At 47.4% G+C, this 16711-nt stretch overlaps 1 protein-coding gene across 1 annotated transcript in view; it reads left to right on the top strand.

Annotated features, from left to right (window-relative positions):
* LOC138666570 (oocyte zinc finger protein XlCOF7.1-like) overlaps positions 1–16711 on the top strand; it is a 132592-nt gene that overhangs the window by 16681 nt on the left and 99200 nt on the right. Inside the window, exon 10 of the mRNA XM_069754775.1 lies at positions 3708–4297. Coding sequence (XP_069610876.1) covers positions 3708–4297 — 590 coding nt within the window. The remainder of the gene's footprint in view (positions 1–3707; positions 4298–16711) is intronic.

Consider the following 16711-nt stretch of genomic DNA (forward strand, 5'->3'; position numbering starts at 1 on the left):
AAAAGTCAAATGGCGCTCCTTCCCTTCCGAGCCCTGCCATGTGCCCAAACAGTGGTTTACCCCCACATGTGAGGTATCAGTGTACTCAGGAGAAATTTCCCAACACATTTTAGGATCCATTTTATCCTGTTGCCCATGTGGAAATGAACAAATTGAGGCTAAAAGACATTTTTTGTGAAAAAAAAGTACTTTTTCATTTTTACAGATCAATTTGTGAAGCACCTGGGGGTTCAAAGTGCTCACTATGCATCTAGATAAGTTCCTTGGGGGGGTCTAGTTTCCAAAATGGGGTCACTTGTGGGGGAGCTCCAATGTTTAGGCACACAGGGGCTAGCTAAACGTGACCTGGTGTCCGCTAAAGATTGGAGCCAATTTTTCATTGAAAAAGTCAAATGGCGCTCCTTCCCTTCCGAGCCCTGTCGTGCGCCCAAACAGTAGTTCCCCCCCACATATTGGGTATCAACGTACTCAGGACAAATTGTACAATAACGTTTGGTGTCCAGTTTCTCTTTTTACCCTTGGGAAAATAAAAAAATTGTTGCTAAAAGATCATTTTTGTGACTAAAAAGTTAAATGTTCATTTTTTCCTTCCATGTTGCTTCTGCTGCTGTGAAGCACCTGAAGGGTTAATAAACTTCTTGAATGTGGTTTTGAGTACCTTGAGGGGTGCAGTTTTTAGAATGGTGTCACTTTGGGGTATTTTCAGCCATATAGACCCCTCAAACTGACTTCAAATGTGAGGTGGTCCCTAAAAAAAAAGTGTTGTGTTTTTTTGTGGTAAAAATGAGAAATCGCTGGTCAACTTTTAACCCCTATAACTTCCTTGCAAAAAAAAATTTTGTTTCCCAAATTGCGCTGATGTAAAGTAGACATGTGGGTAATGTTATTTATTAACTATTTTGTGTCACATAACTCTCTATTTAACAGAATAAAAATTCAAAATTTTAAAATTGCGAAATTTTCAACATTTTAGCCAAATTTCCATTTTTTTAACAAATAAACACAAAAATTATCGACCTAAATTTACCACTAACATGAAGCCCAATATGTCACGAAAAAATAGTCTCAGAACCGCTAGGATTCGTTAAAGCGTTCCTGAGTTATTACCTCATAAAGGGACACTGGTCAGAATTGCAAAAAAAGGCCAGGTCATTAAGGTCAAAATAGGCTGGGTCATGAAGGGGTTAAATAGTCAAGGCGGAACGCAATCGGGAAGTCTAATGTCTTCAGCGGCAAACATTTTCAACCTAGCAGAACCCAATTTTCTGTCACTCACAGCTCTACATATCAGAGGAGTAGAAAATTCAAAAGCCGACTTCCTAAGTTGCCATGCACTCTGCCAAGGAGAATGGACTCTCAATCCTCAGATATTCAGGAGCATAGTGAAGATATGGGGTCTTCCACAAATAGACTTGTTCGCTACCAGGAAAAACAGACAAGTGCAGATGTTCGTCTCCTTAAATGTAGTAGATCATCCAGACATAATAGACTCGCTCCAGTACCCGTGGAACTACGACCTAGCCTATGCCTTCCCTCCAATGATGCTGATTCCGTTGGTCATCAAGAAGATAAGGGAAGAAAAGGCCAGGATCATTCTGATAGCACCGATCTGGCCAAAAAGGCCTTGGTTCTCTTGTCTTTGAGCGATGTCAGTTTGCGATCCCTGGATTCTGCCAGTGATCCCAGACCTACTGTCTCAGGGTCCATTTTACCATCCACAAGTGAAAGGTGTTCACCTAATGGCGTGGAACTTGAAAGGCAAATACTGACATTAAGAGGGTTTTCTCAAGAACTAATTAACACCTTACTGTTAAGCAGGAAGAGATCTGCAACTTTAATATACAGTAGAGTATGGAAAAAGTTCCTGACTTTTTATACAAAACCCTTTGTCACGCCGTTTACGGCGATAAAGGGGCAGGATGGCGTACTGGAACCCGCACCTGTCCCTGCCACTATAAGGGGCCCTGGCTTTCCTTTATCTCGGGGGTACCTATGATGGTTAGGAGGTCCGAGTCGCCAGCGTATCCCTGTCTCCTGTGCAAACCCTATTAGTGACCCCCTCTCCCCCCCCAAGGGAGGTGGACTGCACCAGTGTAAAAATATCACCAAAACAGAGTATACAGACAAGGAAAGGAAAACCACACTTAGCTTAACCCCTATCTGACCTCGGACGGGATAGTACGTCCGAGGTCAGATCCCCTGCTTTGATGCAGGGCTCCGCGGTGAGCCCGCATCAAAGCCGGGACATGTCAGCTGTTTTGAACCATACTTGTACCAGAGACCCTGCACAAAATGGCTCCTAAGGGCCGGGTCATTCCACTGTGTGTCAGTGGCCCACCTCCTGAACTCTGAACAGTACTCCTCCGCCGGCCGACCCCCCTGCTTGATCTTACGGAGTCAGGATTCCGCCAAGGGGACGCCGTCCAGGTCACCATATACCAGTGCCAGAGCTGCAAAAAACTCATCCACCGACCGTAGAGATGGAGAACCGGTCGGCAGGGAGAAGGCCCAGGATTGGGGGTCACCCTTAAGAAGGGAAATGATGATACCCACCCGTTGTTCCTCACTCCCTGATGAACAAGGGTGGAGCCTGAAGTATAACTTACAGGCCTCCTTAAAAACCAAAAATGTATCTCTCCCACCAGAGAACCTGTCAGGAAGAGATAACTTGGGCTCAGGTTGAGCATGTACCTGGGCCGAAGCCCAAAACCCCACCAACTGCTGCAGCTGCTGCACCACCTCACCACACAGCACCTTAAACTCATCGGTGAGGGTCTGAAGCAGTTGGGCAAAGGCCTGCATTTGAGCCATGGCTCACCAGAAAAACTGTGAAGGTCGGTGTTAATGTCACGCCGTTTACGGCGATAAAGGGGCAGGACGGCGTACTGGAACCCGCACCTGTCCCTGCCACTATAAGGGGCCCTGGCTTTCCTTTATCTCGGGGGTATCTAGGATGGTTAGGAGGCCCGAGCCGCCAGCGTATCCCTGTCTCCTGTGCAGACCCTATTAGTGACCCCCTCTCCCCCCCAAGAGAGGTGGACTGCACCAGTGTAAAAATATCACCAAAACAGTATACAGACAAGGAAAAGGAAAACCACACTTAGCTTAATGCTGCAAGGCACAGCACAGCAGGAAGAAACACCAGATGCAACGGACTCAGCAGTAGAACAACAGTTCCCAGCTAGCTCCTACTCCTGGCTTGGTCGCTGAAGAATGAACTAACACCGATAGTCAGCTGATGAACCAGGTGACCTCTTAAATTATGGAGGGAGTGGTCATAACAAACATCACCTGAGCCAGCAGCAATGCAAGAACATCAGCGGCCACGGGGGGGGGGGGGGGGGGAACTGCATTAACCCCCGATGACCAAAAAGGAAAAAAGGTCATAAACTGAAGCAAACCAGATCTGCTACAAATCCAAAATTGGATCGTGACACCCTTCTCTAGCAAGGTTCCTATTAAAGCCATCCTAGAGTTCCTACAAAAAGGCCATGCATTGGGTTTATCTGTCAATACGTTAAGGGTTCAAGTGTCCGCTTTAGGAGCCCTCCATAGTGCTAACATAGCGGGGGACAGGTGGATAGCAAGATTCACTCCAGTATATATCCCACGTTTACCTCCCTGGGACATGAATCTAGTTCTTGATGCTTTAACAACCCCCTTTTGAGCCCTTACATTCTATTCCTCTAAAAAATCTCATGTATAAGGTAGCCTTATTGATAGCCTTGACCTCGGCCAGAAGAGTAGGAGACATCCAAGCTCTCTCCATAGACCCTCCTTTCTTAATGATATACCAGGACAGGGTGATTCTCAAGCCTGATACATCATATCTTCCAAAAGTAGCATCCTATTACCATAGATCTCAAGAGATCGTGTTGCCTTCCTTTTATGACAATCCATCAAATCCAGAGCAAGAGAAGCTACATATGTTGGATGTGAAAAGAGCAGTCTTAAATTACATAGAGAGAACCCAGTCCTGCAGGCAGAGTAGGGCTCTGTTTGTATCTTTTCAGGGTCACCGAAAAGGCCAGGGGGTCACGAAAGCTACCTTATCCCGCTGGATCAGAGATGCCATCTGTCTGGCCTACTTATCAAAAAGCAAAAATCCTCGAGAAAGAGTGAAAGCACATTCGGCCCAGGCTGCATCATCCTCGTGGGCAGAGAATAAAGACATCTCCATCGAGCTCATATGTAAGGCCGCAACCTGCTTGTCACCCTTGACCTTTTATAAGCATTATAGACTTGATCTATCTTCTACATCTGACTTGGCATTCGGGAGAGAGCTGTCCTCAGCACGGTGATCCCACCCAGGTGAAGGTTCTCTGTAAATCTCTCAAGTGGGTGCTGTCGTGGCGAAGGGTAAAAAGCCGGATTACTTACTGGTAATGCCCTTTTAATGAGCCACAACAGCACCCTGTTACTTCCCACCCTAGTTGCTATGTATGGTTACATATACGGTATATTTTTCATGGGTGAATATAAATAAGATAAACCGTACAAAAGTTTACGGACATATATATGTTAGGGCTAGCGGAATGCACCAAATAATAAGACAGACAGAGTATGGTGCGTTCGCAGCCCGGGGTCCACCGTGCAGAGATGGAACCTGCTGCCAAGTAATGACAGACTATATGGCGGTACAAAGTGAATACACACATGGGCTAACCTCACCCTGTGTGAAGGAAGCGAACCCTGTTACGTCACAGGGCCGTGGTAGCGCACCAAGAGCGCAAGCAACGAGTCTCAGAACTCAATCCCAAGACACAGGATTTGAGTACATAGACCTCATGCGCTCGACACCGCTACTGAGGTGTCAGAGTGACAGCAATAGAAGCACGAGAGTGCATGCAGTGCCGCACTGGCGAACGCCACTAGCCACCCAGGCTTGGGTCAGGAAAGCACTGGCGGTCACAGCAATAAGACGCTGTATTGTGTGTTTACGTGCTGATGTCTAAGTCGGGCGCTAGATAGCAAACATACACCTTCCGCGAACAGTCATCCAATAGGGAGGGTTATTTAAAGAGCGACTTTCACTCACAACACACACACATTTACAAATGTACACTAGCGCATGGCCGTGCGGTCATGCGCAGCTTATATAGTTGCAGCACGTTCAGGACCTTCCAATAAAGGACCAATGGGAAGCTGCTACCAAAGTTTTGCCCTTTCAGGACCTTCCTGGAGGACCAATGGGATGTGCTGCAGTACCTGAGCATGTGACCCTCGATCTCCAATGGGAGATCTTGCCCTGGGCATGCTCAGAAAGAGAAAAGCAGGACTTAGCCCCAAAAGCATCTGCTCGCCGCTGCCCAACACTGACTTCAATGGCAGAAGCAGGAAAAGCAGCAGTAACTCTTTGTACAGAGTGAGACTGAGCAAGACGCTGGGACCGATGTCTCTGCTGAGCAGACTCCACGGCGGCTGGATAAGAATGGGAGACCGCAGCGGAGATGGCTCGAGATTCCCCTTGTGCAGAAGCGGGAACTTGACACCTAACAATATATTAATTTAACAACGGCGGTTCCTCTCGTACTCTGAAAAACAACTGAGGAGAGGGGGACCACCCTTTTTATCTTTAGGTTTCCTATTCCTATGGGTGGGTCCCTCTCTCAAGTGGGTGCTCTCGTGGTAAGGGCATTACCGGTAAGTAATCCGGCTTTTTGCCATGAGACACGGGATTTTCATGAGGTCATTGGCATTACCATATAGCTTCCCGGCTCTATGTTCCACATGGAGTAAGGAATGGTCTGATACCAATTTAAATTTTCACCCTAACAGATAGTATTGTAATGTGTCCCCCTGCCACTTTATGGACAAGCATTCCATCTCTAATATGGAATAATTCTTACATGCTGACTTCTTACTCAGGTAGAGTATGGAGTTCTCCTTCCGATGTCCTGAAAAAGGACTGATCCTAAACTGAATTCTGAGGCATCTTTCTGGAGCACGAATTCCTTCTTAAAGTTTGGGGCTGCCAGAACCGGCTGCTTAAACAGGACAACTTTCAGTTTTTGAAAGGCCGCCTCCGCAGTCCATTTGGCCATATCTGATTTTGTCCATTTAAGGAGGATGGTCAGAGGTGTGGCCATCATGGCAAAGTCTGGGAGGAAACTCCATGTAGTGCCCCATGATTCAGAGAAAAACTCTAGCTTGCTTCTTTGAGAGTGGTCTCGGTCAGTTTTGGATTGCATCCGCTTTACTGATCTGGGTTTGATCTTGCCTCTACCTACTACATATCGAAAGTATTTTGCCTCTTCTTTACCCATGGCATTTATTTTTTTATAGAAAACCCCACCTGTCTGAGAGCATAAAACACCGCCTTGACTTTTCACAGATGACTTCCCCAATCTGGGCTGAAGACTACAATATCGTCTAAGTATGCCGCGGCATAATTCTTATGGTGTCCAGTGTATGACCTTCTGGAAGGTGGCTGGTTCTCTATGTAGTCCAAATGGCATGCAGTCTTATTGGAATTATCCGTCAAGCGTAGAGAAAGCAGTTTTCTCCTTGGCTTCCTGTGACGTGGGTCTTTACCAATATTCCTTTGTTAAGTTCAAGGTGGTTATGTACAGTGTGTACAGAAAGTATTCAGACCTCTTAAATTTTTTACTCTTTTTATCATTGCAGCCATTTGGTAAATTCAAAAAAGTTCATTTTTTTCTCATTAATGTACACCCAGCACCCCATCTTGACTGAAAAAAAACCCCAGAAATGTAGAAATTTTTGCAAAGTTATTAAAAAAAGAAAAACTGAAATATCACATGGGCATAAGTATTCAGAGCCTTTGCTCAGTATTGAGTAGAAGCAGCCTTTTGAGCTAGTACAGCCATTAGTCTTCTTGGGAATGATGCAACAAGTTTTTCACACCTGGATTTGGGGATTCTTTGCCATTCTTCCTTGCAGATCCTTTCCTGTCCCGTCAGGTTGGATGGTGAACATTGGTGGTCAGCCATTTTCAGGTCTCTCCAGAGATTCTCAATTGAGTTTAGGTCATTTCTCTGGCTGGGCCAGTCAAGAATGGTCACAGAGTTGTTCTGAAGCCACTTCTTTGTTATTTTAGCTGTGTGCTTAGGATCATTGTCTGGTTGGAAGGCGAACCTTCAAACAAGTCTGAGGTCCAGAGCACTCTGTAAGAGGTTTTCATTCAGGATATCTCTTTACTTCGCCGCATTCATGTTTTCTTCAATTGCAACCAGTCTTCCTGTACCTGCAGCTGAAAAATACCCCCATAGCATGATGCTGCCACCACTATGTTTCACTGTTGGGATTGTATTGGGCAGGTGATGAGCAGTGCCTGGTTTTCTCCACACATACCGCTCAGAATTATCACCAAACAGTTCCATCTTCGTCTCATCAGACCAGAGAATCTTATTTCTCATAGTCTGGGAGTCCTTCTTGTGGTTTGTAGCAAACTGTATGCGGGCTTTCATATGTCTGGCACTGAGGAGAGGCTTCTGTCAGGCCACTCTGCTATAAAGGCCCGATTGGTGGAGGGCTGCAGTGATAGTTGACTTTGTGGAACTTTCTCTCATCTCCCTACTGCATCTGTGGAGCTCAGCCACAGTGATCTTGGGGTTCTTCCTTACCTCTCTAACCAAGGATCTTCTCCCACGATTGCTCAGTTTGACTGGACAGCCAGGTCTAGGAAGACTTCTGGTGGTCCCAAACTTCCATTTAAGGATTATGGAGGCCAATGTGCTCTTAGTAACATTGAGTACTGCAGAAAACAGGATTTTTGGTTGCTTACTGTAAAATCTGTTTCTCGGAGCCTCCATTGGGGGTCACAGGAACCATGAGGTTTATGCTGCTGCCACTAGGAGGCTGACACTATGCACGAAAAAGTTTGCTCCTCCTCTGCAGTGTACACCCCACCAACTGGCATTATACACTTCAGTTAGTGAAAAAGCAGTAGAAGATAAATAACAAGGTTGAAAACCATAACAACAAACATGACAACTGTAAACGTGAGAAAAGTCATAGAGCATAGAACAACAGAAATTGAACAACATGGGAGGGTGCTGTGTCCGCCAATGGAGGCTCCAAGAAACAGATTTTACGGTAAGCAACCAAAAATCCTGTTTTCTCTATTGCCTTTCATTGGGGGACACAGGAACCATGGGACGTCCAAAAGCAGTCCCTGGGGTGGGAAAAACAGACTTCCATCAGGTCAGAGGACTCACCACTGCCGCCTGCAAGATCCTTCTGCCTAGGCTGGTGTCCGCAGAAGCGTAGGTATGGACCTTGTAAAATTTGGTGAACGTGTGGATGGAAGACCAGGTTGCCGCTTTGCAAAGCTGTGAGGCGGAAGCCCTGTGGTGTACCGCCCAGGAGACGCCGACTGCCCGGGTAGAGTGGGCCTTTATCCCAGGAGGGGGCACTCTGTTCTTGACCCGGTAAGCCTCTAAAATTGCCAATCTGATCCAGCGAGCAATAGTCGCCTTGGAAGCCGTTCTCTCCAGGTAGATCCTCACTGTCCTGACGAGGTCCAGCTTATTCAACGATCGCTCCAGAGGATGAGTCGGAGCTGGACAAAAGGAAGGTAGAACAATGTCCTCGTTGAGGTGGAATGTGGAAACCACCTTAGGAAGAAAGGAAGGCGGAGGCCTGAGGAACACCTTGTCCTGGTGGATGACCAAGAAAGGAGGTCGGCAAGAGAGGGCTGCCAACTCGGAAACGTGGCGGATAGAAGTGATGGCCACAAGAAAGGCCACCTTCCAAGATAGGACTGATAGGGGAACCTCCCTGAGAGGCTCAAAAAGGGAAACCCACAGAACGTCCAGTACCAGATTTAAATCCCATGAATCCACAGGGGCCTGTACAGAGGGACAGCATGGGCCACTCCTTGAAGGAAGGTCTTAACCTGTGGCCGAGAAGATAAAGTCTTCTGAAAAAGGATGGAGAGCGCTGAAATCTGGCCCTTCAGGGAACTAAGAGCAAGGCCCGGATCCAGTCCTGCCTGAAGGAAGGCCAAAATGGAAGGCAGGGAAAAGGACATAGGTGAAACGCAGTTGGACTCACACCAACGGAAATAAGCCTTCCAGGTACGATAGTAAATCCTGGAAAACGAAGGCTTTCTAGCCTGGATCATGGTGTGAATCACCCGGTCCGAAAGGCCGGATGCTCTTAGAACTGCGGTTTCAACAGCCACGCTGTTAAACTGAGTGACCGAGAATTAGGGTGGCAGATCAGACCCTGAGACAGCAGATCGGGCCTGTCTGGAAGGCGCCAAAAGGCATCCGCGAGAAGATTGACGATCTCCGCAAACCAAGCTTTCCTGGGCCAATCCGGGGCAATCCGAATGACCGGCACCCCTTCCGCTTTGATCTTTTTCAACAGCTTGAGAAGTAAGGGCAGGGGTGGGAACAGATAGGGCAGCACGAACTGCGACCAATGAATGGCCAGAGCATCAACGCCCACCGCAAGGGGGTCGCGAGACCTGGAGACGAACCGAGGAACCTTCCTGTTCATTCGGGACGCTGTGAGGTCCACGTCCGGAGTCCCCCATCGAAGACAAATCTGATGGAAAAGCTCCGGATGCAAGGACCATTCCCCTGCCACGAGGCCCTCGCGGCTGAGGAACTCGGCGGCCCAATTGTCCACGCCGGGGTTATGCCCCGCGGATATCACCGGAACCATTGCCTCTGCCCAGAGGAGGATCTTGGATACCTCGGCCAAGTCCAAAGAGCTCCGAGTCTCCCCCTGATGGTTGACATATGCCACCCCCGTGGCATTGTCCGTCTGGATTCAGATTGGTAGACCCCTGAGAATCCTCTCCCAGTGACGAAGGGACAGAAAGATGCCCTGAATCTTGAGGACATTGATCGGCAGAGTTGACTCCTGTGCCGACCAACGACCCTGAACAGTCAGGTGGCGAAACACCACACCCCAGCCGAGCAGGCTGGCGTCCGTCGTCACCACTTGCCAGTGAACTGGAAGGAAGGACCTGCCCTGGGAGATGAGAGGGGACGACAGCCACCAGTTGAGAGACCGTTTGACCGGGGGGAGAGTAGGATCGGGCGATCCAGGGAAAAGACAGACCTGTCCCACTGAGACAGGATGGCTTGCTGAAGAGGTCGTGAGTGAAATTTGGCGAAGGGAATCGCTTCCAATGTTGCTACCATCCTCCCCAGAACCTTCATGGCCGATCAGAAGGAGGGAAACCGAGGACCCTGGAGCAAGCGTACGTCCCGACGAAGGATGGATCTCTTGTCTTCGGGCAGGAAGACTTTGGTCTGACTAGTGTCGAAGAGCATGCCCAGAAAAACGATGCGCTGAGAAGGAATAAGGCAGGACTTTTTCCAGTTGACCAGCCACCCGAAGCGGGCTAGGGTGTCAAGAACAATGGACAGACTTTTGTGAGCTTGATAAAAAGACAGGGCCTTGATGAGGATGTCGTCGAGGTACGGAAACAACCAGGCCTCTGACCCTCAAGATGGCTATCAGCGCCGCTAATCTTCGTGAAAACCCTGGGAGTGGATGCAAGACCGAACGGCAGGGTGACGAACAGAATTTGGTCCTGGAGCACCGCAAAGCGCAGGAATCGGTGATGTCCCTGGAATATCGGGACATGGAGGTAGGTATCCTGAATATCTATAAAACACAGAAATTACTGAGCCTCCATGGAAGCAATTACTGAACAAAGGGATTCCATCCTGAAGTGTCTCAGACAAACTCTCTTGTTCAGCAATTTGAGATCCAGAATGGGACGAACCTTGCCATCTTTTTTCGGTACCACAAAAAGATTTGAATAGAAACCTGTGAACTGTTCTTGTCCTGGGACGGGAACGATCACCTCCGGCTTTGAGGAGAGAAGCGATGGCTGCGAAGAAACCCGGAACTAGAGCGGGGTCTCTTGGAAGTCGGGATTCGAAGAATCGATCCCGAGGTCGTGAAACAAACTCTATTTTGTATCCCGAGGATACAACTTTCCTGACCCATGCATCCTCTACTGAGGAGATCTGTTGTGAATTCTGTGGCTGAATTCACTCCTGTGGTCACAAGTGGTACTGCAGCTTCTGGGCTTCCTCCCTCAGGTGTTCTGGTGAGCTCGTTGGCTGCCTTGTTATTTAACTCCACCTGATTCTGTCTTCCTTGCTCCTTGTCATGTTCCAGTGTTGGATCTGAGCTTCTGGATCTTTCCTGTGGCCTGCTGCTCTGCTTAGATAAGTGCTTCTTTGCTTTTGTTGCTGTTTTTTCTGTCCAGCTTGTCTATTCGTTTTTGCTGGTAGCTCTGAGACGCAAAGGGTGTACGGCCGTGCCGTTAGTTCGGCACGGTGGGTCTTTTTGCCCCCTTTGTGTGGTTTTTTGCTTTAGGGTTTTTTGTAGACTGCAAAGTTCTCTTTGCTATCCTCGCTCTGTCTAGAATATCGGGCCTCACTTTGCTGAATCTATTTCATCCCTACGTTTTGTCTTTTCATCTTGCTAACAGTCATTATATGTGGGGGGCTGCCTTTTCCTTTGGGGTATTTCTCTGAGGCAAGTCAGGCTTGTATTTCTATCTTCAGGCTAGTCAGTTCCTCAGGCTGTGCCGAGTTGCATAGGTAGTGTCAGGCGCAATCCACAGCTGCCTTTAGTTGTGTTTAGGATAGGTTCAGGTATTGCGGTCTACAGAGATTCCACGTCTCAGAGCTCGTTCTATTGTTTTTGGGTTGTTGTCAGATCACTGTATGTGTTCTGATTACTGGCACACTGTGTTACTGGATTGCCTTCATAACAGTACAAGGAGCCAAACTAATGATTCTCAATAGAGGGGAAAAAGAAGTTCTGACATCATTTTTTTTTCTCAGCTCTGTGTTCAGTCTTTTTTTTCCCCTAGACATTAGGGTGCTTCAGGACACAGCTGTGGACATGGATATTCAGGCTCTGTGCTCTTCAATGGATAATCTCGTTATAAATGTACAAAAGATTCAAGATACAATTGATCAGAAATCTATGCTAGAACCAAGAATTCCTATTCCTGATTTGTTTTTTGGTGATAGAACTAAGTTTCTGAGCTTCAAAAATAATTGTAAGCTATTTCTGGCCTTGAAACCTCATTCTTCTGGTAATTCAGTTCAACAGGTTTTGATTATTATTTCTTTTTTGCGCGGCGACCCTCAGGACTGGGCATTTTCTCTTGCGCCAGGAGACCCTGCATTGAGTGGTGTCGATGCGTTTTTCCTGGCGCTCGGATTGCTGTACGATGAGCCTAATTCAGTGGATCAGGCTGAGAAAAATTTGCTGGCTTTGTGCCAGGGTCAGGATGATATAGAAGTATATTGTCAGAAATTTAGGAAGTGGTCAGTACTCACTCTGTGGAATGAATCTGCGCTGGCAGCTTTGTTCAGAAAGGGTCTCTCTGAGGCTCTTAAGGATGTCATGGTGGGTTTTCCTATGACTGCTGGTTTGAATGAGTCTATGTCCTTGGCCATTCAGATCGGTCGTCGCTTGCGCGAGCGTAAATCTGTGCACCATCTGGCGGTATTGTCTGAGATTAAACCTGAACCTATGCAGTGCGATAGGACTATGACCAGAGTTGAACGGCAAGAACACAGACGTCTGAATGGGCTGTGTTTCTACTGTGGTGATTCCACTCATGCTATTTCTGATTGTCCTAAGCGCACTAAGCGGTTCGATAGGTCTGCCGTCATTGGTACTGTACAGTCCAAATTCCTTCTGTCCATTACCTTGATATGCTCTTTGTCATCGTATTCTGTCATGGCGTTTGTGGATTCAGGCGCTGCCCTGAATCTGATGGATTTGGATTATGCTAAACGTTGTGGGTTTTTCTTGGAGCCTTTGCGGTGTCCTATTCCGTTGAGAGGAATTGATGCTACACCTTTGGCCAAGAATAAACCTCAGTACTGGGCCCAGCTGACCATGTGCATGGCTCCTGCACATCAGGAAGTTATTCGCTTTCTGGTGCTACATAATCTGCATGATGTGGTCGTGTTGGGGTTGCCATGGCTACAAACCCATAATCCAGTATTGGATTGGAACTCTATGTCGGTATCCAGCTGGGGTTGTCAGTGGGTACATGGTGATGTTCCATTTTTGTCTATTTCGTCATCCACTCCTTCTGAGGTCCCAGAGTTCTTGTCTGATTATCAGGATGTATTTGAAGAGCCCAAGTCCGATGCCCTACCTCCGCATAGGGATTGTGATTGTGCTATCAATTTGATTCCTGGTAGTAAATTCCCTAAAGGTCATTTATTTAAATTATCCGTGCCTGAACACACCGCTATGCGCAGTTATGTGAAGGAATCCCTGGAGAAGGGACATATTCGCCCATCGTCATCACCACTGGGAGCGGGGTTCTTTTTTGTAGCCAAGAAGGATGGTTCGCTGAGACCGTGTATTGATTACCGCCTTCTTAATAAGATCACTGTTAAATTTCAGTATCCCTTGCCATTGTTATCTGACTTGTTTGCTCGGATTAAGGGGGCTAGTTGGTTCACTAAGATAGATCTTCGTGGTGCGTATAATCTGGTGAGAATCAGGCAAGGAGATGAATGGAAAACGGCATTTAATACGCCCGAGGGTCATTTTGAGTATCTAGTGATGCCGTTCGGACTTGCCAATGCTCCATCTGTTTTTCAGTCTTTTATGCATGACATCTTCCGTGAGTATCTGGATAAATTCCTGATTGTTTACTTGGATGACATTTTGATCTTCTCAGATGATTGGGAGTCTCATGTGAAGCAGGACAGAATGGTTTTCCAGGTCCTGCGTGCTAATTCTTTGTTCGTGAAGGGATCAAAGTGTCTCTTCGGTGTGCAGAAAGTTTCATTTTTGGGGTTCATCTTTTCCCCTTCTACTATCGAGATGGATCCGGTTAAGGTCCAAGCCATCCAGGATTGGACTCAGCCGACATCTCTGAAAAGTCTGCAAAAGTTCCTGGGCTTTGCTAATTTTTATCGTCGCTTCATCTGTAATTTTTCTAGCATTGCCAAACCATTGACCGATTTGACCAAGAAGGGTGCTGATTTGGTTAATTGGTCTTCTGCTGCCGTGGAAGCTTTTCAGGAGTTGAAGCGTCGTTTTTGTTCTGCCCCTGTTATGTCAACCAGATGTTTCTCTTCCGTTCCAGGTCGAGGTTGATGCTTCTGAGATTGGAGCAGGGGCGGTTTTGTCACAGAAAGGTTCTGGTTGCTCAGTGTTGAAACCATGTGCTTTCTTTTCCAGGAAGTTTTCTGCTGCTGAGCGTAATTATGATGTGGGCAACCGAGAGTTGCTGGCCATGAAGTGGGCATTCGAGGAGTGGCGTCATTGGCTTGAAGGAGCTAAGCATCGCGTGGTGGTATTGACTGATCATAAGAACCTTACTTATCTCGAGTCTGCCAAGCGCTTGAATCCTAGACAGGCCCGTTGGTCGTTATTTTTTGCTCGCTTCGATTTTGTGATTTCGTACCTTCCGGGCTCTAAAAATGTGAAGGCGGATGCTCTGTCTAGGAGTTTTGTGCCCGACTCTCCGGGTTTATCTGAGCCGGCGAGTATCCTCAAGGAAGGAGTCATTGTGTCTGCCATCTCCCCTGATTTGCGGCGAGTGTTGCAAAAATTTCAGGCTAATAAACCTGATCGTTGTCCGGCCGAGAAACTGTTCGTCCCTGATAGGTGGACTAGTAAAGTTATCTCTGAACTTCATTGTTCGGTGTTGGCTGGTCATCCAGGAATCTTTGGTAACAGAGAGTTAGTGGCTAGATCCTTCTGGTGGCCATCTCTGTCACGGGATGTACGTACTTTTGTGCAGTCCTGTGGGATTTGTGCTAGGGCTAAGCCCTGCTGTTCACGTGCCAGTGGGTTGCTTTTGCCCTTGCCGGTCCCGAAGAGGCCTTGGACACATATTTCGATGGATTTCATTTCTGACCTTCCCGTTTCTCAAAAGATGTCAGTCATTTGGGTGGTCTGTGATCGCTTTTCTAAAATGGTCCATCTGGTGCCCTTGGTTAAATTGCCTTCCTCCTCTGATTTGGTGCCTTTGTTCTTCCAGCATGTGGTTCGTTTGCATGGCATTCCTGAGAATATTGTTTCTGACAGAGGTTCCCAGTTTGTTTCAAGGTTCTGGCGAGCATTTTGTGGTAGGATGGGCATTGACCTATCTTTTTCCTCGGCTTTCCATCCTCAGACTAATGGCCAGACCGAACGAACCAATCAGACCTTGGAAACATATCTGAGATGTTTTGTTTCTGCAGACCAGGATGATTGGGTGTCCTTTTTGCCGTTGGCTGAGTTCGCCCTTAATAATCGGGCCAGCTCGGCTACCTTGGTCTCTCCATTTTTCTGCAATTCTGGGTTCCATCCTCGTTTCTCTTCAGGACAGGTTGAGTCTTCGGACTGTCCTGGTGTGGATTCTGTGGTGGACAGGTTGCAGCAGATCTGGACTCAGGTAGTGGACAATTTGACCCTGTCCCAGGAGAAGGCTCAACTTTTCGCTAATCGCAGACGCCGTGTGGGTCCCCGACTTCGTGTTGGGGATCTGGTTTGGTTATCTTCTCGTCATATTCCTATGAAGGTTTCCTCTCCTAAGTTTAAACCTCGTTTTATTGGTCCGTATAGGATTTCTGAGATTCTCAATCCTGTGTCCTTTCGTCTGACCCTCCCGGACTCCTTTTCCATACATAATGTATTCCATAGGTCGTTGTTGCGGAGATACGTGGCACCTATGGTTCCATCTGTTGAGCCTCCTGCCCCTGTTTTGGTGGAGGGGGAATTGGAGTATATTGTGGAGAAAATTTTGGATTCTCGTGTCTCTAGACGGAAACTCCAGTATCTGGTTAAATGGAAGGGTTATGCTCAGGAAGATAATTCCTGGGTTTTTGCCTCTGATGTCCATGCTCCAGATCTTGTTCGTGCCTTTCATGTGGCTCATCCTGGTCGGCCTGGGGGCTCTGGTGAGGGTTCGGTGACCCCTCCTCAAGGGGGGGTACTGTTGTGAATTCTGTGGCTGAATTCACTCCTGTGGTCACAAGTGGTACTGCAGCTTCTGGGCTTCCTCCCTCAGGTGTTCTGGTGAGCTCGTTGGCTGCCTTGTTATTTAACTCCACCTGATTCTGTCTTCCTTGCTCCTTGTCATGTTCCAGTGTTGGATCTGAGCTTCTGGATCTTTCCTGTGGCCTGCTGCTCTGCTTAGATAAGTGCTTCTTTGCTTTTGTTGCTGTTTTTTCTGTCCAGCTTGTCTATTCGTTTTTGCTGGTAGCTCTGAGACGCAAAGGGTGTACGGCCGTGCCGTTAGTTCGGCACGGTGGGTCTTTTTGCCCCCTTTGTGTGGTTTTTTGCTTTAGGGTTTTTTGTAGACTGCAAAGTTCTCTTTGCTATCCTCGCTCTGTCTAGAATATCGGGCCTCACTTTGCTGAATCTATTTCATCCCTACGTTTTGTCTTTTCATCTTGCTAACAGTCATTATATGTGGGGGGCTGCCTTTTCCTTTGGGGTATTTCTCTGAGGCAAGTCAGGCTTGTATTTCTATCTTCAGGCTAGTCAGTTCCTCAGGCTGTGCCGAGTTGCATAGGTAGTGTCAGGCGCAATCCACAGCTGCCTTTAGTTGTGTTTAGGATAGGTTCAGGTATTGCGGTCTACAGAGATTCCACGTCTCAGAGCTCGTTCTATTGTTTTTGGGTTGTTGTCAGATCACTGTATGTGTTCTGATTACTGGCACACTGTGTTACTGGATTGCCTTCATAACAGTACAAGGAGCCAAACTAATGATTCTCAATAGAGGGAAAAAAGAAGTTCT

This window comes from Ranitomeya imitator, chromosome 2 (assembly GCF_032444005.1).
Source record: "Ranitomeya imitator isolate aRanImi1 chromosome 2, aRanImi1.pri, whole genome shotgun sequence".
Classification (NCBI taxonomy): domain Eukaryota; kingdom Metazoa; phylum Chordata; class Amphibia; order Anura; family Dendrobatidae; genus Ranitomeya; species Ranitomeya imitator.